The 25262-nt window shown below is 40.6% G+C and overlaps 1 protein-coding gene across 4 annotated transcripts in view; it reads right to left on the bottom strand.

Moving 5' to 3' along the window:
* Positions 1-9621: 9621 nt before the first annotated feature.
* The window catches only part of ST3GAL4 (ST3 beta-galactoside alpha-2,3-sialyltransferase 4), a 51735-nt gene continuing 36094 nt past the window's right edge, over positions 9622-25262 (bottom strand). For 3 of the 4 annotated variants that reach the window (XM_015821455.1, XM_015821458.1, XM_015821457.1), the window contains 9 exons: positions 24493-24574; positions 22354-22434; positions 21631-21728; positions 18109-18169; positions 15889-15984; positions 14575-14764; positions 13096-13239; positions 10578-10721; positions 9622-10158 (listed from right to left, as the gene is read on the bottom strand). In XM_015821455.1, the coding sequence (XP_015676941.1) occupies positions 10072-10158; positions 10578-10721; positions 13096-13239; positions 14575-14764; positions 15889-15984; positions 18109-18169; positions 21631-21728; positions 22354-22434; positions 24493-24574 (983 nt within the window). In that variant the 3' untranslated portion in view covers positions 9622-10071. The remainder of the gene's footprint in view (positions 10159-10577; positions 10722-13095; positions 13240-14574; positions 14765-15888; positions 15985-18108; positions 18170-21630; positions 21729-22353; positions 22435-24492; positions 24575-25262) is intronic. The other variant, XM_015821456.1, reaches the window with a different exon arrangement.

Here is a 25262-nt window from a genome sequence, read left to right as displayed (position 1 = left end):
TTAACTGAACCCACCCTCAATTTACAAGCAAAAATAATAAAAATGGAGAAAGGGGACAGTCATGTTTTATAACACCAAAAACCTCTTTAAAAAAGAGCACCAGTAGCCTTGACCCATCGCAAGACCCTCACTTGTCACATCTACACCTGACCCATCACAAGACCTACTAACCACACAAAGCCCTTATAAACAGAACACTAACACTGATATCCCCTAAACTCTGCTGAAGATGTTACCTAGCCTGGTCATGAAACATTCAGAAACCAAGCTACAAGCTCAGAGAACAAACACCCCCATCCTACACCTGAGCTATTGATATTCACCACTATTGCAAACCCTGTGTCATGGTTCCGACAGATGAAACTCTTCAAAGAACTTCGAGGCATTGTTTACCTTAAAATCTGAATTCCCCTCTCCTGAGCACATAGTATCAAAGCACAATTCCCTCCTCTAATTAACAGTCATAAATCACATTCTCCAATTAGTTTGAAATGCAGGCTTTCCCTCCAGTTCCTCAATACGGCCATTTCTTATCATCTCTTATTTCAAAAACCTTGGTTCTCACACTAGTTACAATATTGTTATGTCTAACTAAACTCCATGCACATTCCTCCCCCCCCCCAGTATCATCTAATTCTAACTCTAATTCTAAGAGTAAAACATAAGAAGGAAAATGGCTGCATCTCCATATGTTGTCAAAGCAAGAACATCCGATGTTAGCAGCGTTGACACCCTGACTTAATCTCCAGGGTTCAGCTCCTGAGATGTCATCTGTGTCAATTGTCTTCTCCTTCATCAGTTTCTTCTCTACAGTATGAGTTTAGACTAGTGTTTTTGCCAACATTGGCAAGTTTAAGAACGGTGGACCTCAAACCCCATCTGGCTGGGGAATTCTGGGCGTTGAAGTCCAACTATGGCTGGCAGGGGAATTCTGAGAATTAAAGTCCACCCATCTTAAATTTATGGAGGTTGAGAAACATTGGCTCAGACCTTCTAAAAATGGATCCCCTCGAAAAGAGCAGCTTCAGAAGACCCAAGAAAACAGATCTGCTACACGCCATGATGCTTTTCCAAAAAAGGACGGAAAGGATACGAAGGAAGATACCAAACAACATCACAAGGACAGAATGTAAAAAAATGTGAACTGGCTTCAAGCAGCAAAACAGTTATAACTTCTTTTTAGGCTGGAGTAATATGTAAAGTTGCCCAGTGAATATTCTAACAGATTCTCTGTATATTCAGCTTGTATTGGTCAGCTACTTACATATCTTTCCCAAACTAGACACCAATAGTTTTTTTCAGCTGATCTCCTGTTAGTAAGCTTCGAATGGATCCAACAAAGAATTTCTCTGTTTTAGTATCATCATGAGCAGAGCTTTGCTCCGGGTGTTTTCTTTGCTTCTCTACAACTTTAACATAGAAAAAACGTTGCTTCTTCCCTGCTGAGATCTGAACTATACTGAAAGTAAAATTCTCAGCCCCTCTAGCCGATGATCCAACTTCTCCATTACATTGAGTGACACTGTCACAACTGAGCCGAGCCACAAGAAAAATTTTATAGGCACTAAACGAGCTACCCCCCGAGATCCGGACGATTCCGGATCTCCTAACCTTCCGCCGCGCCCTCAAGACATGGCTTTTTCAACAAGCGGGACTGACCTAGGGTGAATTTTAAATAGGGAATAATTTTTAAAAATTTTCAAAGATTTTAAATATGACACAGCTATTAATATATTTGCTTTTTAATTGGTTTTATAGGGGAAATNTATAGGGTGTGCCCTATCATTAAGCTACACTTAAAGCCTATTGCCCACTTCTCAAATAAGGCATGGCATTGGAACTGCAAATTGACTACTAAGAATTTCAAGGCACTTAATTTTTAGAAAGAATTACTCAGCCCATAGGGGTTTCATGGCACATGGAGGGAGGGGTAACCTTCAAAGCTTCCAGCCACCCTGGGGCTTTCTCCCTACAGCCAGTCAGCTAGTCATTAAATGTTTAATCAGTCAAGACTTCTTTAGACCAGTGAGCGACCATTTTGGTCTCTCCGAAGGTTTCAGATGGATGATTTGGACCCATGTTGTTTAGGAAATCCTTGGAAACTCTTGAGTTTAATTTTTTGCAATCATCTTTGCAGAGTGAACAAGAAATAAGTTGAATACTCCCCAGTTCAGACAAAGAAATAAAGGTACTTTTTACTGTTGCTGGAATTATTATTTTTTTTTAAAAAATGGGAAATTCAGGTTACGACTGCCACCTACAGGCCACATCCTAGAACTGCAACCGCTACCTTGCATTATTACTCCTAAGTCAAGGATGTCCAACCTTGGAAACTTTTAAGACTTGTGGATTTCAACTCGCAGAATTCCCAGCCATCCATGCAGCATTCTGGGAGTTGAAGTTCACAAGTCTTAAGGTTGCCACGGCTGGAAACCCTGCTCTAGCTGAAAGCCTGCTAAATGACCTTCACCATTGGCTTCAGCAATAATATATAAAGTTTGAGTAATATGAAAATACTTGGCAACTGATCATCCCTCACAAGCCGTTAATGACTTGTTCAGAGACCCAACTGCTCGGAAGCATTTTTTTTTTTTTTTTTTTTTAAATTTTATCTTGTTGAGTTTACTGTCTGAAGCAAGAATTTCCTCAACCATCTGTTGTTCATTAATAACAACCAATAGTGATGGGCAGTTACACTGGCTGCAAATTGACACCTTGGTTTCACTAAACCTGGAATTCGTCAGGAAGCCGGTATGTACAAGTGCCATGTGCTATGTTCACAACCTGGTTGAAAGGCCTATCTCAGAAGCATAGAGAGAGATGGCACCACTGTAACAAGATATTTAAAAAAAAAAAAAACCACTACTGGTTTTGCAAAAGGAGGGCGTACATTCAGGAAATTCATGAGCAATAGCTCTGTTGTGCCGTCCACTCGTCCTTCCATAAGTTAACATTTAAAAGGCCAAATTGCTTGGGGATGAGAAAGCATTAAAGACCATCTGCCCAGACCTATTGACTGTACAAGTAGCTATAAGGTAGCAGCCAAATCCCATGGAACCATCCTTTCAACGCAGAGACACAGGTGAGTTGCTTTCCAACAAGTGGACAAAAATGGTGTTAGGCGATGCCTTGAAATAAATTCTTATGCTGCCTTGGCTATCCATTTCAACAGAAGTTGGGAAGATGCAATTCTAGAAAATCATAGTTCTTTGATTATAATTATTCTGATCTAGTAGATTAAAAAAAAAGCACAACCTTTCATGTGGTTCTTTGCCCAGAGCTGACGCATTCATTCACATCTGATCTCTGAGTAACAAGAAGGACATGCTCTAAAGTAGGAAAAGCTGTTCAAAACACTCTTGACAAGAGTTGTCTTTTTTCAACCAATCATTTGCCCCTTTTGCATTTTAGTTCTCCTGTATGTAGAGAATGAATTCATCCTGCTCTAGAATCAGCCCTTCCTAATCAATCAACTACACATAGCTTTTTTCAAAAAAGTAAAGGGTGCTCAAGGAAGCCACCTTTGCTATCCTCTGATGGGGCCATGCAGCAGTCGAGAAGCCAAGTCACCCACCACTGCTTCACTTTCCCCAAGCTGGGGAACAGGTAGGGTGTTCACAAGAGGGAAGGGTGTCCAAAAAAAAGGTGTGACGGTGCTCCCAAACAGGTGATTTGAGTTTCATTTGGCCTTCGAGTTGTATAGTTGGGTTTGCCATCTTGACTTCATTGACACATACAGCACCATGGACATCTCCGGAAGCAGGGAGTGCCAGAAAACCACTCCTCTCCCCAACACAGTAGTTCCCAAAAAACTCCATAGGAGAGAAAGCTAAGAAGATACCTCCTAAAAGCAGTAGAGCTCCTCTTCAACATGAGCTACTGGAAGAAGGGAAGCAAAACAAGAAGAAGAAAAAGTGGTTTTTTGCCCTGGTGCTTATTTAAGGTGGGCCTGGTGAGAAACCCAACTCAACAAGAAATCCTAAAGCTCTACTTTATCAATTTAGGCTATAGCAGAATCTTGAAAGCCCAGTAGAGTCTCTCTCCTCCATCCTCCACAAAGGTATCAAAGAAAATCAAGGCAGGCAAGTCCTGAGTTTCTTTCTCACCCTTTCCTGATTACCAGGAAGGTAACCTTGGCAACTTAAAGACCTGTGGACTTCGATTTCCAGAATTCTCCAGTCAGCTATGCTCCCAGAATTCCTCAACCAGCATGCTGGCTGGGGAATTCTGGGAGTTGAAGCCCATAGGTCTTAAAGTTGACACGGTTGAAAAACACTGCCTAGGAGTTTTCTCTATTTGCTGTGTAGGGGGTTATTCAGGGTTTACTGACCAGGTAGACTAGCCTTATGTGTCAACTATGCAATGTGTTTTCAGCAGGACCAAAATTAGTCAGCCACAAAGCCCTGAAGAAACAGCTGTTTAAGCTTCTTCGCAAGACCTTTTTAAATGCATTTTATGGCATTTATCAGCTAGCAGAAACCAGCACGGTCTTTAATTAGGAGTGCAGGCTCATCACTGTCCTATAAAAGAACGAAGGTTGTTCTTTTTTAAATAGTGAAGCAATATCATAAAAGTAATTAAAATAATCACTACCTCTGCTGAGTTTCAATTAAAAAAAAGCCATTTGGAGCTTAACTGAACCCACCCTCAATTTACAAGCAAAAATAATAAAAATGGAGAAAGGGGACAGTCATGTTTTATAACACCAAAAACCTCTTTAAAAAAGAGCACCAGTAGCCTTGACCCATCACAAGACCTACTAACCACACAAAGCCCTTATAAACAGAACACTAACACTGATATCCCCTAAACTCTGCTGAAGATGTTACCTAGCCTGGTCATGAAACATTCAGAAACCAAGCCACAAGCTCAGAGAACAAACACCCTCATCCTACACCTGAGCTATTGATATTCACCACTACTGCAAACCCTGTGTCATGGTTCCGACAGATGAAACTCGAGGCATTGTTTACCTTAAAATCTGAATTCTCCTCTCCTGAGCACATAGTATCAAAGCACAATTCCCTCCTCTAATTAACAGTCATAAATCACATTCTCCAATTAGTTTGAAATGCAGGCTTTCCCTCCAGTTCTTCAATCCGGCCATTTCTTATCATCTCTTATTTCAAAAAACCTTGGTTCTCACGCTAGTTACAATATTGTTATGTCTAACTAAACTCCCATGCACATTCCTCCCCCCCCCCCCAGTATCATCTAATTCTAACTCTAATTCTAAGAGTAAAACATAAGAAGGAAAATGGCTGCATCTCTATATGTTGTCAAAGCAAGAACATCCGATGTTAGCAGCGTTGACACCCTGACTTAATCTCCAGGGTTCAGCTCCTGAGATGTCATCTGCATCAATTGCCTTCTCCTTCATCAGTTTCTTCTCTACAGTATGAGTTTAGACTAGTGTTTTCCCCAACATTGGCAAGTTTAAGAACAGTGGACCTCAAACCCCATCTGGCTGGGGAATTCTGGGCGTTGAAGTCCAACTATGGCTGGCAGGGGAATTCTGAGAATTAAAGTCCACCCATCTTAAATTTATGGAGGTTGAGAAACATTGGCTCAGACCTTCTAAAAATGGATCCCCTCGAAAAGAGCAGCTTCAGAAGACCCAAGAAAACAGATATGCTACACGCCATGATGCTTTTCCAAAAAAGGACTAAAAGGATGTGAAGGAAGATACCAAACAACATCACAAGGACAGAATGTAAAAAATGTGAACTGGCTTCAAGCAGCAAAACAGTTATAACTTCTTTTTAGGCTGGAGTAATATGTAAAGTTGCCCAGTGAATATTCTAACAGATTCTCTGTATATTCAGCTTGTATTGGTCAGCTACTTACATATCTTTCCCAAACTAGACACCAATAGTTTTTTTTCAGCTGATCTCCTGTTAGTAAGCTTCAAATGGATCCAACAAAGAATTTCTCTGTTTTAGTATCATCATGAGCAGAGTTTTGCTCCGGGTGTTTTCTTTGCTTCTCTACAACTTTAACATAGAAAAAACGTTGCTTCTTCCCTGCTGAGATCTGAACTATACTGAAAGTAAAATTCTCAGCCCCTCGTCTAGCCGATGATCCAACTTCTCCATTACATTGAGTGACACTGTCACAACTGAGCAGAGCCACAAGGAAAATTTTATAGGCACTAAATATCTTGTTTTGCAAAGATATATGTACATTATTATTATTAATAATAATAATAATAATAATAATAATAATAATAATAATAATAATAATAATAATTCTGCAAGAAATATTTTTGCCTATAAGCAGGAACTGGTGGGATCATAAAATAGAGAAATTCATAGAAAATGATAAAGTTAAACTGCTCTGGGACTTCAGAATTCAAACAGACAAGCACCTGCAACATAACACCCCGGACTTAACAATTGTCGATAAGAAAGACAAAAAGGTCTGGATAGTGGACGTGGCAGTGCCTGGAGACAGCAGAATAGACGAGAAAGAACTGGAGAAGATAACAAAATACAAAGACCTACAAATAAAAATAGAAAGACTGTGGCAAAAGCAAGCAAGGGTAGTACCAATAGTAATAGGCGCCTTGGGTGCAATCCCAAAACAACTTGAACACCACTTGAACACCATCATTGGCATTGACAAATTCGCCATTAGTCAATTGCAAAAGGCGGCCTTACTAGGAACTGCTTCCATCCTACGACGATATCTGTAATACCATCAAACATTCACATCTGCCTATCCCAGGTCCTTGGTAAGGACTCGATAGGTAGACAAAATGCCAAATCCAGTCTGAACATCTGGCTGACTGTGCGATGATCCATAATAATAATAATAATAATAATAATAATAATAATAATAATAATAATAATAATAATAATAATAATAATAATTCTATTGTCACTTTGAAAGTACACCAATCGGCATACATCAAAATGAAATTTTGTTGCATACAGCTCTCAAAGGGTCACCACCTCCGATATCCACTCCTTGTTCGTAGCCAGCTCAAGTTTCAGATCGTCCATTTTAACCTCTAGGGAGCGAACGATGGTTAAACAGGACAGATGGAAATGGAGCTCCATGTGGATTTGCCCTCAAATTAGCTTGTATTCCTGCACGACAACCTCACCTCCTTTCCTTTTTCTGATCTTGTCTCTTCCACCTTTTCCTTAAAGAGGCCTCACTCCTTTTCGCCCCTGGAGAACGCTGCCCCGCCATCAACTCCTCCAAAAGCCTCTCTCCCATCCTCTGGGCCTGCCGACAGCCTCATCCAGTTCCTTCGCTCCATAAGCCCCTCTCCTCCTCGGCCTCCTTTGGAAACAGCCCTTATTTGCAATAGAATCCGTCGCTGGGCCAGCAGTCAGATCTTGCTGCCTGCAGAACAATTTCAAACAGCGCCAACGACTTTTAACGGTCTCACCAAACAGCTAGAAACTCGCCATGCCAGCAAAGATTGTCAGTCGTATGTTGTATGTTACTTTAGTTCCACCACATTGCTCAAACACATTAAAACCTTCCTGATCATGTGGCCTATATCCCTTAATATCCCTCCCATAACTTTTCACCTTCAAGAGCCAATGTAGCCGCTGCTGATCCAGGCGCCGCCATCAAATAAATGAATAAATTAGAGAGCTATTCTCAGCCCTTCAAGGTAGACCGAGCTGGGAAACCAGTCACACATGCTAATACTACTTTTATTATAAGGTTATAGTAACAGAATCTTTCATGTCCAAATGTGTTTTCCCCTTCCCTCTCTTTATCTTTGTCAAAACTAGGGAGGGTCTTGTCTAAGACACTTTCAAGTTATGCTCTGACTCTGGCTCAGATTCAAATTTCTTGTATTTGATTGTTTTCTTCCTCCTGTTCATCCAGGTTATTCCTTCTGTCCATTACAACTGTAGGCATGCTACCTTTTTCTCCTGAAGGAAAGGCACAATAACAGTATAACAGGGAGTTGTGATGGGCCTTGAAGGTCTTCTAGTTCAACCCCTGTCCAATCTCTTCTTTAAAGCATCCAATGATGGAGCATCCACAAACTTCAGGCGGCAAGCCATTCCAATGATTTGATTGTTCTCACTGTCAGGAAATTTCTCCTTAGTTGTAGAAATTTTAGTTTTTCTAAGTTGTTATCTCTTTGATAAGCTTCCATTCCCTCTTGTCCTGCATTCAGGTCCTTTGGAAAATAAGCCCTCCCCCCCCCTTGCTTGTGACAGCCCCTCAAATATTGGAAGACTGCAAACATGTCCTCCCCACCCCTGTATAATATAAATATAACAAAGACACTTCGCAAAGGACTGTTTTAAATTAAATTTATTAAATTATTTAACACTGCTGTTATCGCTTGGCCAGGAAAGACACTTCCAACACTTGCTCGTGGGATTCAACCCCCACCCACACCCACACCCTCGCCCCTTGGAATTGCCATTTAATAAACAATCCCTTCTCCCTCCCGATTTCCAAGGAGGAATCAGGAACTGTGTCTTAAATGTCAAGTCCACGGGGCCGTCCTTCTCAGCAATCCATCTTCTTAGCAATGAATCAGGTGGTCTCAGCCGCTGGAGTTTTGCATTGGCCAGCAGGCCCCCTCAAAGCCGGGCACTTGCGAAGATGGCTAAGGCACGTTGGCTGCACAAGTACATGGAGATGGTGTACAGCGAGGTGGTCTTGTGGTCTTGTACCTTATGCGGTTGATCCCGTCTCGAGGGAGAAACGGAAGATTGCCGGGTCTCCAATATTCAATCAGAGCTTTCGATTGACAAGTGCACTTAATACATCAGATATACAGTGAATACACTTTGATCCCACATTGGAGATTAAAGGGGAAGAAGAGAACACATCCAATCCTAACCAGGACTGGCACATCTGAAATGCCTGGACCCCCCTTGCCCTCCCCTGCCTCTAGGAAAAGGCAACTTACTTCAAAACAACCTTCACTTTCAGGCCCCTGAGATTAGCCTTTGTCCTGAATGACATTGTTCCCCTTCCTAACCGTGGGACAGACCGGCAAAAGTGCTGCGCAGCTTTGGGGTTCTGCCGATTCCTTCTCTGTAGAGAGGTACCTCCTTTTCTTCTTCTCTTACTTTTCTTGCCCTTCCTTTCCTGCTTAACTTTGGCCAGGATAGCTCTTTTGCATTGTCCATCAATTCTGGTTGGGTAGTCATCCCCACTTGATGGGAAGGAAAGAAATCTACTCCTTCTATTTAAGATCAGATATGTGCTACTCGGGCAAAACAACGTGTCCTTCACAGAAGGGTTTCGTGCCCGAGCCTGTGCCCGAAAAAAAATAAAAAATAAACGTCCATTCAACTCTACTGTTTTAAGTATAAAAACTACCAGCAAATACTGTTGGGTACTCTCCTTTCCAACCTGGTCTCTAAAACCAACCAATCAGACGGGAGAGAAATAAACTTCGCTATCTCCTCTACCTGGGCATCCTCAACTGTTGCATTGCCCAGAGATTTGAACCAGCATACTTTAGTCTCATCTTCATCTAGACAGGGAAACAAGGTGGCAGACAGCTAATAATCCTTCATTCAGTTGCCTCTTGCCCATTAGGTAACATCCAACACGATAAATAAAATAACAAACAACCACCCATCTATTGGTTTGCCGAGGAAGGGGGGAATGATTAATGAAACAACCTTATGGGACAATCACTTTATCGCCATGGGAAATTGCGTCGTATCTTCTTTGAGGCCCATCCACAGCAACTTAGCTTTCATCTTCCAAAGGTGCCTCTGGTGAATGCAGGAACCTCTCAGTTAGATGGCAAAGAAAATTCTGCAACTATCCAAATGAAGAAGATTCTGTAGAGGGCAAGTGCTCAATAAGGAAGAAAGACTCCTGCTTCCGACTGCTGGTATCACCCAGGTTCTCTACAGGACTGTTTCTACCCCTAGCTGTCAACACATTTAGAAGCCGTACACTTCCATCCAGCCTGGTCACCGTTTGCAGGGAACTGCAAGGCCTCTGCACCAGTCAGCGTTGGAATGGAAGGGATGGCTATATGTTAGAATGGGCCAGCCACAAAGGGCTTTGTCCTGCTGGCACAAGGCCCAGCTCGACGTGAACACAAAGGCTGTCCATCTTACATCAGAAATAAGTGAGGTTCTTGACGAGTCCCAATTCAAGCATCTGTTTTATTGCTAATGCCTCGTGGGAGACATTATGCCCTGAAGACTGTGGAATAAGATAAAAGAAAACCGATTAGTAGAAGCAGCAGGCTGGTGGTTTTTTTTTTATGCTAAACACATAAACCAGAGCATCTTCAACTAACTCTGGCTTTCCGATTCACCCACTTTGGAATCCTAACACACTACAGTAGGTTGCTTCAAAAAAAAAAAAAGGCAGCCTACTTGCAGTGTACTGTTTTAAAATGGATTTACAATATTACCACATTCTACAGCCACTACCTAGAGTTTCTCTGTTCAGTTAAACTGGGATTGACGTGATGTATGTCATCTCATGCAAAGGTACTATGTATATGGATAAGAAGCTAATATATCCCTTGACCTATTAAACAGAGATATGAGGCCGGAACTGTTTCAGTATGAATAGTTCCCTATCTTCATTAGAAGAGAAGAGATGAGGTTACTCACAGCCATAGACTTCACTGTAACATGCTCGTAGTAGTGAATACTCTGCTTCTTGTCATCTGAACTGGGGTATCCAAAGCCAGCAATATCTACCACATCGCAAAAGTGCAAGGCGACAGTGATAGCCACTAATCCTGTGGTTGGTTTCTAGAGTAAGAGACATTGATAATTGAGGCTTCCATACATGGCAGTCTGGCTTCACTTAGACCAGGGGTAGGCAACCTTGGCTCTTTTATGACTCGTGGACTTCAACTCCCAGAATTCCTGAGCCAGCCATGCTGAGGGGAAAGGGAGAGGTTTCCAAGCTGACCCATGCTGGCTCAGGAATTCTGGGAGTTGAAGTCCACGAGTCATAAAAGAGCCAAGGTTGCCTACCCCTGACTTAGACTTTAGAACAAATGATCCACAGGTAGTCCTTAACTTACAACAGTTCACTTGCTGAGCATTCAAAGTTACAACAGCACTGAAAAAAGTGACTTATATCTGTTTTTCACACTTGCAACCATTGCAGCATCCCCTATGGTCCCATGATCAAAATGCAGACGCTTGTCAACTGACTCATATTTATGGTGGTTACGCAGTGTCCCGGGGTCACATGATCCCCTTTTGCGACCTTCTGACAAGCCAAGTTCATGGGGAAGCCAGATTCACTTAGCATCCATGTTACTAAGTTAACAATGGCAGTGATTCATTTAACGACTATAGCAAGGAAAATGGGGCAAAGCTCATTTAACAAATGTCTCACCTAGCAACAGAAATTTTGGGCCCAGTTGTGATCGTAAGTCGAGGACTATCTGTAGTAACCCCAGTTAAATTGTCCAGAGAGGGTTTGCAAAATTGTTTAGTTTTACTAGGAACATACATAGAAACTCCTTCAATTCATTAACCTGCCCATTTTTTAAAGGGCAATGGTCAATATTTTCAACAATTCCTGGCTTTTAATTTTTAGATCAATCTTAGGAGGTAGCATGAGAGAGGGTGACTGCTATAAGATAGTCCAGTAAATCTTGTGGCTACGCAGAGATGCTAATCTCCCTGAATCTCTTTGGATAAAGAAAAGCTGATCATAGCAACCTAACCCAAATTAGTTATTTGCCTAGCTTATTATCATTTTGCTTCTGTTATTTATAGGGGAAACGCCTAAGCAGAGCATGAAAAGTCTACACTTTGGCCTTGAAACGGTTTAGTTAAGACCTGCTTCAGTCTCATGAAGATTTTCTCATTGTTAACCAAGATTTCAGGAAGTAACTTCAATAAAAACATTACAGATGACTCATTTGTTTAAAAAAAAATGAAACAAATAGATGGATTATCAGGATCTATTTTCATAGGGCAGACACGGAGTCTTGAAGACAATGTAGAATACAATATTTTTATTGTCACGGTGTAATTGACAACAGAGTTAAGTAGTTATGTACGGTAGTTATATAAGAACTGGCAGAAGACTTCCTTATGAATGTTTAAATTTCAGTCATGGAAATTATCTGATCAGGTTCATGCAGAAATAAACATTAAGAAGTGGGAGGAGGGCAGAACTAAGATTTTCAAACAAGTGACAAAAAAAAAGAAATAACCACAGCTTGGCAAACCTGTCTGGAGTAAAAAAAAAAGCCTTTGCAATATAGAAGCTGCCAACCGGGAAAAAACAGAACACTGCAGCCAAAAGTCAAGGTTTTATTTTCAAAGAAGATAAATCAAGGTTGAAATTCTTTTTGAGGGAATGGGTGGTGGTTATAAAACAGGTCACCCGATGACCGACTTGGTTTTACCACCTGTTTTATAGCATCTGTTAAGTGAACGCTGCAGCCATTAAATGAATCACTTGTTCGCTATGGACCGGTTTTGCTGAAAACTGGAAGCAAATGCTGATTTTTTTTTGGGACAAAAACGTCATAACATGCACTCAGGTGCTTCTAGAAACAGAGGGGGACTTTCCACAAATGCAAGCTTCTCTGCAAAAGAGCTCTTCAAACATATCAAAGTACCAGTGATGAAGAACCAAAAGACTTGTCCCAAAGGTGCTTTTTCAAAAGGCAAAAAAACTTTGTTTTTCCTTCAAGATGTTTCGCATCTCATCCAAGAAACTTCTCCAGTTCTGAATGAATGAACTAAAGAAGCTTTTTAGATGAGAAGTGAAATGTCTTCAAGAAAAAACGAAGTTTCTTTGCCTTTTGAAAAAGCACCTTTGGGACAACCATGACATGGATGAATGAGAATCTCCATAGACATTAAACCAAAAGATTTCTTTGGCCAGCCAGCTGTGCAGGCAGATATCTGGTGGACTGTCCTTCTCAAGCATAGAAGTTTCTCTGGAGATGTAAAGTCCAGATATATGGCAGGAGTGGCTCAGGAATTCTGGGAGTTGGCTTCAAATCATGTATTCAAATAATCCATCCCTTCATTGCATACTCATACTTCTAATTCTCTTCTCTCTTCTCTCTCTTCTCTCTCTCTCTCTCTCTCACACACACACACACACACACACACACACACACACGTACATCTGGTTATCTCGCCTTACCTCTCTAAGCTTCCACAAGTGCTTCATTGGAAGCTTAAGCACTTTAGCAGCCGCAACTTCCATAAAATATGGGTTCAGAATTCGTACTTGCTTAGGATTTGCATTCCAAATTAAGGGAGGCTGTTTCCAGAAACCCTTCCGAATCTGGAAACATAGCAGACACAGGGAAATTAGTCACACACGCTTTACATCAAAAGCATAAGTGTCTAACCTGGTGAAATAGGGAGAGAACGAAAAGTAATGCAGAAAAAAAAACCTACTTCTCCAATTTTAGGAGAAGCATTTTGGTGTTTCATTTGGACACTTGATCTCCCGTTTGATTCCTCACGTTCTCTGCGGCTTCCTACTGTTTGGCGTCAAAAATGCTCAAGAAATACAGAACGAGCATTCTGTTGACTGGTGTTGTGATGTTGTCAGCCCTCCAAGGTAGACCAAACAGGGAACTAAAAGCAGGCAAGCTAAAATTACTTTTATTCTAAGGTTACAGAAATAGGATTTGCAGGTTTGAATATATCTCTTCCCTACTTCTCTTTACAAGTAGTTCTCGATTTAAGACACGGTCATAAGTTGTGATGGTTATAAAACAGGTCACCCCATGACCGACTTGGTTTTACCACCTTTCTTACATCGTCTGTTAAGCGAATGCTTAATAATTTTTAATTATTAGGCCATTGCAAATATTTCCTTTTAATCTGGTTTTAAATTGGTATTTATTGTAATATTGGTTTTATAAGGCTGTCAGCCGCCCTGAGTCCGGTAAGGAGAAGGGCGGGATACAAATCAAATAAATAAATAAATAAATTAAATGAACCACAGGTTCGCTACGGGATGGTTTTGCTGAAAATTGGAAGTAAATACTGAGGTTTTTTGGCAAAAACTTCATAAAATGCAGTCATGTGACCAGAGGAGACTGCGATAACTAGGGGGGGGGGGCAGCTGTTGGAACTTTGGAACCAGGTTGTAAGTAGCTCCAGGAAGGTCTCTTGTAACTTCAAACGGTCACTAAGCGGCCAGTCGTAAATTGAGAACTACCTCTATCTTGATGAAAACTAAGGTAGGTCTTATCTGAAAGCATTCACAAATTTCTTTCTGTCTTGGAGTCAGATTTGTTTTATTTGATAATTTATTTAGACAGCTCTTCTTTCTGTTCCTCCGGGTTTTTCCTTCTGCCTTCTCCAATCGCAGAAGGACTTAGTGAAGCAATGTTGTTTCAATCACAGATGAGCAAGGAAATCAGACAAAGAAAATGGATCTTGTCCACATCTGGTTAATGAGCTTCATTTACGTGAGACCAAAATTGGACATCCCACATTCAACCCCACAAACAAATCAGTATTTATAACACAAACACTCTGCTTTGGAGGGTGGAAGAAAAGAACTTCCGAATCCACAGTGAATTTGTTTTTTCTTCAGCAAGTGGGCCTTGTGTCCTTTTCCACGATTAAACACACCCACAAAAAAGATAGGCTAACCGCTTACTCTTTTCTTGTCGTGGAGAATTGTCTCCATCCACAAAAAATCCATGGGTTTGAACGCCACTAACACCAGCAATGTGTTTGGGTTGTTCTCAGTCTGAGGATTGAAGTGTGCTGACTCGGGATAGAAAAGTCGCATGGTGGTTTTGGTGCCCACATCACGTTCGTAACCATGGACTGGCGCATTGTTCAGCCTGGAGAGAGGAAGAGAAGATGATACACAAGGGCACAAAGTCATGTGGGCATGGATTCATGTATAAGGAAATATTCCAGCTATAAGAAACTGATGCCGGAACAGTGGCCACTGGTCGGTTGGGCAGGGCACATGGAACATGAGAACAGAGCATGTTTTTTCTTCAAGAATTGGTTCAGTAATATTTTTTTAAAAAAAATATGTCAGGTTCGAAGCACGTTTTTTCTGGTTTGACAATTATTGCTTCTCAGCTTGCCAACAAACTTGGGGGGAAAAGGGATTGGAATGCAGACGTCAAAAGATCAAGAAAACAGACCATGAGAACCAAGGACAGTTCACCAGATGTCTGGCCAGACCCAGAGACACTTTCTCATAACAATATTATTCCACCTAATTGGGAAACGTGACCTTACCAAGAAGGAGGAGGGGAAATTCTATACTTTTATTATATGAGATTGGGTGAGGTTTTGCCAGAGCCGGTTTTGCATGCATGCGGGCCAAAATGATGTACTCAATAAAGTTTTACACTGAAAGTTCAGAAAGCCACGAAGGTGTTTGCTTGGTTCGGTTCGTCAGTTGGAACCTTGACAAAATAAACTTATGATCACAACAGAGCCCAAAATTTTCATGGCTAAGCAAGATAGTTGTTAAAGGAGCTTTGCCCCATTTTACGGCCTTTCTTGCCACAGGTGTAAGCGAATCGCTGCAGCTGTTAACTGAATCACGCGGTCATTAAGAGAATCTGACTTCCCCATTGGCCTTGCTGGTCAGGTGGTCACAAAAGGGGATCACATGACCATGCCACCATCATAAATACACGCCAGTTGCCAACATCTGAATTTTGACTACGTGACCCTAGGGGTGCTGCAACGATTGTGGGGGAAAAAACGGCCATACGTCGCTTTTTTCAGTGCTGTTGTAACTTCAAGCAGTCCCTAAACAAACGGTTGTAAGTCAAGGACTTCGTGTATATTGACACGTGGGCAGAAACAGCATCCCAGCATCAAGTATTCCTAAACAAAAGATATGCCCTAATATGGCCAGGTTTCCCATTATGAGTAATTCTCTGGTCCATTGTGATATAAATGGAAATGACACAGATCAACATCATCTGCTTCTCAATACCTGATCACAATATCGTATTTGTTAATGACTTCTCCCATTGAGCTGTTTCTCAACCGATAGCCGTTCCCAACGACTGCACATCGGCGGCACTTCAAGCTGCAAAACAGGCAAAGAGGACGTTTAATGCACCACACATCACATTTCACTGTTACAACTCATCGCCTGCATTACCAAGTGCTCTTCCATGCAGTGATGGAAAGCATCTCTGGTATATGCTATGCTCAATCTCTAGATAGATAGTCCTTGGGTTACGACGGCAACTGGGGGCTGAGATTGCTGTCACTAAGCAGTGCAATAGTTAAAAAAATGATGTCACAGTTTCTTTTAGGCAGCCAAAGCTCCAGAGGGCCAACACACGCCCCCCTGGCTTTTAGGCAACCCAAACACAAGCACGCAATGGGTGGTAGCCACAGTTCCTCCACACACACTTCCCAAGGAAGTACTAGACTGCTACAGTGTGTGAGCCTCACTCCTAAAGAACAATATTTCTGACTACTAGCCCTAGGCAGCTTCAAGGGGCTTTATTTCCACAAAGTAACAGAAAGCGCCTCCCTTCTCCCTCCTAGAACACCTTCAACACAACCACAACAAAAACACAACTGTTTTTCTGCTCAGCTTTTTATCATCCTTGGGCAACTGGGGCGGCCACGGAGGGGTCTTAAAATGGGCAGGGCAACATCAGCCCAGCTGCTAGCCAATTTCAGGCAGCCTGCCCTCTCCTGCACAACCACATTGCTTAGCAATGATAACCCCAGCAGGTGTCACAATCTGAAGATGTGCATGGGAAATGGGAAACATTGAGAATGAATGAATAAATAAATGAGTAAATGAATGAATTCATTCTTTATTTGGCTAAGGGTGATTAGACACAGAAGAAATTTGTCTCCGGTGCAGAAACTCTCAGTGTACATGCAAAGCAACAGAATAATAATAGTCATAATAATAATATCAATAAAAGGGAGGAATATAGAATGTTATTTTACGTTACGTTACGTTACGTTACATTATATTATTAATGTAACATAATGTAACGTAGTCCCAAAAGTGCTTTTTCAGGAGGCAACGGGACTTTCTTATTTTTCTTTTGAAGACGTTTGGTTTCTCATCCAAGAAGCTTCTTCAACTCTGACTGGGTGGTGGGGAATGGCTTCAACGACTCTCTAAAAGAATGCAAATGACCAGCTGTCTGCAAGGAATATAAATCCTTCCATTTCCCCACCATCCAGTCAGAGCTGAAGACACCATGACCTGGAGGACTGAGAATCTCCATAGACCTGTGAGTAAGGTAAGGTAACATAATGCAATATAATAAAAGAACAAACACAATGTAGATAAGATAACATAAGATAACATAAGATAAGATAAGATAGGTTAAGAAGAACAAAAAACAGTACTACAGTCATACTAAACGGGTAAATGCACATAGACATTAGACAGCATTGAGAGAGTCCCGGATAAGGAGCCTAAAGATGTCATGGGGGGGCAGGGGGGAGGAACAGGAGTGGCTCTATAGGCTTCTACAGGCAAGCTGAGAGCTGTTTAACAAGTGGATGAAACCCAGCCAAGCAAAAAGCAGAAGTGGTCAATGAAAAAAAGGCAGGGAGGGGAAAATGAAGCAAGAAGTAGAAGGGAATGGATAGAGATAATCCTCGAACTTACAACCATTCATTTAGTGACTGTTCGATGTTTCCACGGCACCAAAAGAAGTGACTTAAAACTGGCCATCACACTTATGACCATGCATGTTTCCCCATACTCACGTGATCAAAAGTCAGACACTTGGCAACAGAAACGTTATGTACAACAGTTGCAGCGTCCCGGGATCAGGTGATTGCCATTGGCAACCTTCCAGGTGGTTTCTGACAAGCAAACTCAATGGGGGGGGGGAGCCAGACTCGCTTAAGACCATGTGATGCACTTAACAACTGCAGGGATTCACTTAACAACTGTGGCGCAAAAGGTCACAAAATCTGGCGTGACTTAACAACCGTTCAGCTTAGTAACAGGATCCCCGGTCCCAATGGCAGTTGTACTGTAAGTGGGGGACTGCCTGTCCTAGCAAGCTCTAAGCGAGAAGCCCTCTCCACGGTCTTCAACGCAAAGCAAACTTCCTGATCTTTTAAGGCTGTAGAATAGCTCGTGTATTTTCAAAAGGGAACTGGAAATTTCCAATGTGCTTAAAAACGTCAGGAAAGGGGGAAACGGATAAACTGATATTACCTTTCAATGTTTTCGGGGAGAGAGAAGCTTGTGATGGTTAGAAGACGTAGGAGAATTTCCTCTGCAGAGCAAACAACACAGGCAATTAAGAAAGCTGGTTAAGATACCTATTACATATTAGGAACAGCAGAACAAAATGGGACAATTTGCTCCAGCTAACTTGCCACTACCAATTCGCCACGGTCAGCTGGCCACAGGAAAACTCACCACGGCCAAATCGCTAGCAGGCACCTCGTCGCAGGAAAATTCAACCATTTCATTTATTTAAAATAATTTAAAAAATAATTTTAATTTTTGTCATTCACATTTCATTCCGTCCTCCTTTTGTATCCCTTCTTTAATGATTCTATTTCACCATTTCTTTGATATTGGTGTAACTCTTCTCCTGCGGCAACTTGTCCCATGGAAAGCTGGCCGTGGCAGAATTGTCCCGTGGCAAGATGGCCGTGGCGAGTTGGCCACGATGAGTTGGCTGTGGCAACCTGTCCTAGAAACGAAATAACCGTATTCGCAAAGAGACATCTTAAAAAGGCTGAAAGCTCACTGACGTGAGTCCATTGATCTAACTCCTTACCCCTGTCAGGATCCTGCCATTGGATCTATTTTCATCCTGAAAGTACTTAAGTTAATTAATCTGATCAGATTTATTGTTCAGAAACCTAATCCGTCTCTTTGTGAAGGCAGCTATTTCTCCCTCCAAATGTTCACAAACTAGCTGCTCAACGATCTAGTCCAGATACATACAAGTATCGGCATCAAGATGGCTAGTTTCTAAATATTTAGCTTTTAGAATTTTTTTCTCTCTTTTTGGAAGATGGAAAACACGTGTCTCTTGCAATGATATCTGCTTCTTTTGTAGTCAACCTTAACATACCTTATTTGAAACACATTTCCTATACATTTTCCTTCTCAAACTGAGTTCGCCAAAAATAGACTTGGTAATGCAGCTATATATTTTCTTTAGTGCTCTCTTATTTTTGCTCATTTAATTGTGTATTCATAGTTTCTTCAGTGTAAGGTTATATAGGGTCCCCAATAAAGCATCTCCTGCTTGAACGGGGGGGGGGGGGGGGGGGGGGGGTTGGACTAGAAGACCTCCAGAATCCCTTCCAGCTCTGTTATTCTGTTATCCAATGCTTTCCTTCAACAAACTGCCCATTAATCTGGAACTTCTTAAATATTTCTACTGGGAAAACTATAACAAATATGTCCTTAAACATGCTGCAGTCTACTCAAATCCAGGTTGAATGTCTGAACGTGCTTCCCTTTCTCAAGCTAACCTTATCATTTCAACCAAAGGTTTATATTTTACAATTACAATTTTTCCTGGTAATCAAACGGCTAAGGATAGCTGCTTCTATTGTTTCTTTTCTTTCCCTTCTGGAAGATGAAAATGTCATCAAGGTAATAAGAATAAATTACATGTCCTTTCTTAACAAGTTTTTTTTCTCGCTTCAAACGTCTGATATTTAACACATTTTAAAAGAGATCTGTGCTACTAAATAATTTAATAAAATAAAATAAAAAAAGTTCAGCTTTTTAAAACACGTTGTGTGCAGTATTAATTGTGTGGAAATTTAAGAGAACCACCCAATCAATACATAAAAGAAATAAAGCTAAGACTCCCATGATTAATAAGCAGAAGCCAACACATTTTGTAACACAATAGACTTTTCATTAAGTGACTTTTGTATACAATGGCAGTTTTGTCTAACACAAAGAGAGACACAGATTAGGAAATATTACTGTTCCTTTTTTGTATAAAAATCCTTGAACTGCGTTTAGTTTTTAGAGTTCATCTCTTCCTGGACAAATAATGTTTAATGGACTGTCTGTTATTTTTGAGTACTGTAACCAACTTGGTGATGTTGATGTTATATCTCAGTGTGGGGAAGTTGGAGACAAAATACTTTCCTTTGTGTTGTTATCATGGTTGAAATACCAGCCAAGAGCAACTTTATAATGGATCCATTCATGTGCAGCAAAAATTTATCTAGTGCATTATGTCAACTGAACCTTTTGTCTACTGGAGCAAAACCAATGAAGTTAAAAGGGTCATGCAGTTGAAATAATTAATATGGAGATTTCTTTTAAAGCGATGAACCTGATTTCATCGTAGATAAAAATGGAATCGTTAACAAAATCATACAATGGCAAATCACCCAGTTATATAACTTCTGTCTTTGTCCCGCGACGAAAAATTATTTTCAGGAGACTAGCTTTTAAGCAGAAAGACTCCAGATCATGGCCACAGCAATACTGGTGAAGGAACTGAAATAACTGCTCCTGAATTTTTTTTAAAAAATAATCTTTTTTCTGGCTCAAAGGTATTTTAAACTTGTATCCGAATTTTTTTGGGGGGGGGAGGATGTTGGGTGGGTGATACCTTTGAGGCAGTTTTGACTACTGGTAATTGCCTGGACAAATCCATAAAGTATTCTTGGTAAAATGTTGAAAGTGATTTGACATTTCCTTCTTCCTAGGGTTCCCTGGGCAAGGTCACCCAATGAGAAAGAGAGAGAGAGAGAGAACACAAGGGAGCATAACTGTCTATTTCTTCCTTCACTTCCATCCTTCCTTTCCAACACCTATCAAGTCTACTCTGATTGCCATAACGGTTAATACCAAACAAACCTAGGTAGAGTAGGCAGAGGAGAGCCACTAAACAATGGCATGAATGTCTTGTTCAATAGCTCTTGAGTGTGCAAGTCTGAAAAGAAAGACATCAAATGCAACTCCGTTGTAGGAAGCTACGTAATTCTGGATCTGCCTGGAGATCATCTGGAGATGATAAGAGTGGACCTACTCTATGCTCAGAAATGGAAGGTCACATTGATCTACAATGTGACTGACGGAACTAGCAGAGATGGCTAAATTGACTGTTTTGATTAAAGAAAACAAAAATACAAGTACTTTTATTTCTACGTGGAAACCGCTTCTGGACTTTGTGCTTGAGGTGGAAAAAAATGAAATTTTGATTTTGGCCTTTTCTGATTAGATAGATTTGTTGTTATCAAAATGGGTAGTTTATACTATTACATAAAAGTAAAAAGTTGAGGTGTGATGTTAATGTTCTATTTTACTGCACCAAAGGAAGTTGGAAGTCAAATGTCTTTTTTTGTCTTTTTTTCTCCTTGCTTTCCACCACTTTTCTCTCCCCTTTCCCCTTCCCAATCTTTCCTACTATTTACTTTTGTATTTTCTTTGCATTTTACACTATAAACTAATAAAATTTGATAAAAATAGATGATAGAGTGGATCTTGGAGAAATTTAGAGGAGGACAAAATTACTAAAAAAAAAAACCCACACCAAACCATATTCTGCATCAGATTCAGGCATGCCGGGCAAATGAAACTTAATATGTTGAGCCATCATTCCAACAAAGCCATTAACAAAGGAGGATGAAAACTGTCCAACCAAATAGAAGTAAACTAGAATAAAAAATAAATAAAATAAAATAAAAATAGAAGCGTTATGTTAAGAAGGAGGGAGAAAGAGAAGGAGATATATTGTTTGCTTACCTGCTCCTTTCGTACCATAAGGCAGTTCATAAAGTGAGGGGGTCTTCTCCCAAAAATAGTGCTTTAGCTGTAAAAACAGTGGAGGTTCCCGTGTGTAACTGGAGTCAAGAAAGAAAAGATGAAGATATGATTCAGAGACCGTTGGCAGCTTCTCTACTTTTATCTTTCCTTTCTTGTTTAGCAACACTTCTGGGGCCCACAACATTCCTTCCCCCTTGAAGTTCAGGAAAATTAAATAGAAAAGACCTGCAATCATCTCATTCTTCTCAAAGATGATCTGGGGACTGCAAGCTAAAACATATAAGGAACGGTTGCTGAAATTCGGTATGTCTAGTTTAATGAAGAGAAGGACGAGGGGGGACATGATAGCAGTGTTCCAATATCTCAGGGGCTGCCACAAAGAAGGGGGAGTCAACATATTTTCCAAAGCACCTGAAAGCAGGACAAGAAGCAATGGGTGGAAACTCATCAAGGAGAGAAGCAACCTAGAACTAAGGAGGAATTTCCTGACGGTTAGAACAATTAACCAGTGGAACAACCTGCCTCCCGAAGTTGTGAATGCTCCAACACTGGAATTTTTTTTAAAAAGAGACTGGACAGCCATTTGTCTGAAATGGTATAGGGTTTCCTGCCTGAGCAGAGGGTTGGACTAGATGACCTCCAAGGTCCCTTCCAACTCTATTATTGTTATTGTTCTAGCAAACAACAGGCTCTGTTACTCACTTTGATATCAGTTGTGCAGCTTTCTTTTCTATCTCTTTTACAGGACAAGTCATCTTTTCATCTTGAAAGTGGAAATCAAAACTGGAAGACAAATGGCAAGGAGGAAGAAAGGGATATTGTTGTTGTTGTTGTTAACAATCTGCAGTTAGATTCATAGGTTAAGACTGGTAGAAATTTAATGATTCCAGTCTTATTATTATTAGCAGTACTAGTAGTACTAGTAGTAGCATTAATCTACAGTTAGATTCACAATCTAAGATTGATGAAAACTAAATAATTCAAATCCTAACCAAAGACCTAAGAAGTATTAAGGTAGTGCCTACGGGTACAGATAATTCCAAACAACGTTTTGGTAAAATTGGGGTTTTTTTTAAACAAAACAAAACAATTAGGGCGTTCACTATGATTATTTTTCTGCTTCAGTTGATAAGAAGCAAATTCTTGGCGTCAGCCTTGCAAGATAGATCAGACTAGAAAAGCAAAGTCACGCAAGCCAGTGTAACTTTTATGACAGGGTTATAGTAACGAAATCCATAATGGACTGTGTCCGATAAGCAAAATATGATTCTACAGCACGTATGTGAATAAGGATCTCAGAATGAATCCTTTGTGATTATCTGGAACAAAGGCAGGGAGGGGTAAAGTATATTAAGACTTGCAGGTTTCTGTTATTATAACCTCACAAGAAATGTAGTGTTATAGTGTTTTGATCTATTCTAGACTATCTCCAAGGCTTGTATTTATTTTGCAAGGCTGAACATGCTTCTTCCCTCCCTTCTTTATTGTCATTAAAACTAAAGAGAGCCTTTTCCGAGAGGCTTATTTTGAATTATATATCTGGCTCAGATTCCAATTTCTTTGATTTCACAATAGCCTTGGTTGTGGATCTTTCTCCTGTGACTCAAGGATATTCCTTCTGCCCATTACACAGAGGGTACAAAATGGTATTAGTGGACTAGCTGGTACACTTCTGTATAATTTTATTGTGACACAAGATGAAGCAAGGCTACTTGAGGAAAAGTGGAATATACATCTAACATAAAGCCCACTGTGGGAAAAGGCCATTGATGGACTGTATAGATCTCACCTCGAAAACCCATGGAAAACTCATGGCTGGACAAAAATATATATTTAAAATTAAATAACTGAATGATTATATCACTTTTTAAAAACTGTTTGCTTTTTATTATTATTTTTAAAAAATGGTCACACAGTCCCATTCTAGAACATTACCTAACAGTACTGAGATGTCCCAAATGTGCCTTTTTTTTCAACAAGCAATTGGACTTTGTTTTCAGTTCAGAACTGAAGAAGCTTCTTGGATGAGAAGCAAAACATCTTCAAGGAAAAACCAAGTCCAGTTGCCTTTTGAAAAAGCACCTTTGGGACAACCATGACCAGGATGACTCCATAGACAGCACTGAGATGGTCTTCAGGGGTTCTGTCTTCAATTATCTCACACTGTGGTTTAGGAGGCGAGATATAACATCCTGAATAAGATCACTACTTTTGTGTTTCAACAGATTTATGTGGGATCATGCATTTCTTGTAGTGTACAGGCAAAGATGTTGAACTAGGCCCAGTGAGACCCAGATTCAAGTCCCTCCGCAGTAGCAGAGGTTCACTTGATGACTTTGGGCTGGATCCTCTCTCGGCCCAAGAGTCAGTGAAGTAAAGTAGAGTGGTAAATGTGTTGGATTTCAAATTCAAACCCATCATCGGCCATGGAAGCTGGGTGTGAGCTTCTATAGGAAGGGACCTTAGAACAGCAACTTTCTCTCAGCTTAATCTACCTCATAGTGTAATTATTGAGGTTGGGGGACAGTAGGACAGAATGCTACATATTCTGCCTTGAGTCAATAAGTACTGTATATAGGTATAGTTCTCACTTTCAAGCTGTATTAAAAAGGGACCAATAAACAATAAGGATTCAGAACAAAAATCTTGCTTACTTATAGCCCAACCTCCTCTGTGTGTGTGTGTGTGTGTGTGTGTGTGTGTGTGTGTGTGTGTGTGTGTGACACAGGCTCAAAATTCTGAAAAGTGACTTCTAGTTAGCGTTGTCCATCTAACTAAGGAGACAAAGTAAGGAATAATGAACTTCCTATATCCTTTTTTTTTTTTAAGAAATACACTCACAGCTGTATATACCTTTCTTCCCGGGATATCGTATACCACACCATCAGCAAAAATACAGCCAATACTCCAAGTATCTTCCATCCTGAGCAAAGAAAAGAGTAGGAGAGGTGTTAAGCCCGAGTCCTTCAACAAGGGAATCTTTCAACCATAAAATATGGAAGAGAGGAGGAGAGTTAGTTTAATAAATTTGAATGAATGAACGAACGAACAAATGAGAGTGGGCAGGTCTTTCCAATATTTTGAACATAAATTTTTTCCATTAAAACAAAAAACAACCAACCAACAAAAAAAATAGGTATTGGGAAAGAGATCAATCATGGCATTTGTATGCTTCTACTAAGTTTCTAGCACCTGTACCTACTACTCTCTCTGCACTTTGGAATGAAGTTACGTTTAAAACTGGATAGCTCAAACCAGCAAAAGAAACCATACTTCCAACCTGGCTTGTTGTAATCAAGGCCAAACACAATGTAGATAACAGGACAAACACTGCAGCTAAGGAAAACAGCATATAGCAGTCCTTAACTAACAACTGTTTAGTGACCGCTTGAAGTTACAACGGCTCTGAAAAAAATGACTTTTTCACACTTACGACGGTTGCAGCATCCCCTTGGTCATGTCATCAAAATTCAGATGCTTGGCAACTGGTTCCTGTTTATGATGGTCGCAGTGTCCCAGGGTCACGTGATCCCCTTTTGACAAGCAAAATCAATGGGGGAAGCCACTGAACATCTGTGTTCCTAACTTAATAACTGAGTGATTCATTAAAC

The sequence above is a fragment of the Protobothrops mucrosquamatus genome, unplaced genomic scaffold (assembly GCF_001527695.2).
Source record: "Protobothrops mucrosquamatus isolate PMUCROS unplaced genomic scaffold, P.Mucros_1.0 scaffold1333, whole genome shotgun sequence".
In the NCBI taxonomy this organism is placed as follows: Eukaryota; Metazoa; Chordata; class Lepidosauria; order Squamata; family Viperidae; genus Protobothrops; species Protobothrops mucrosquamatus.
This window is presented reverse-complemented; position numbering and strand designations above follow the sequence as displayed.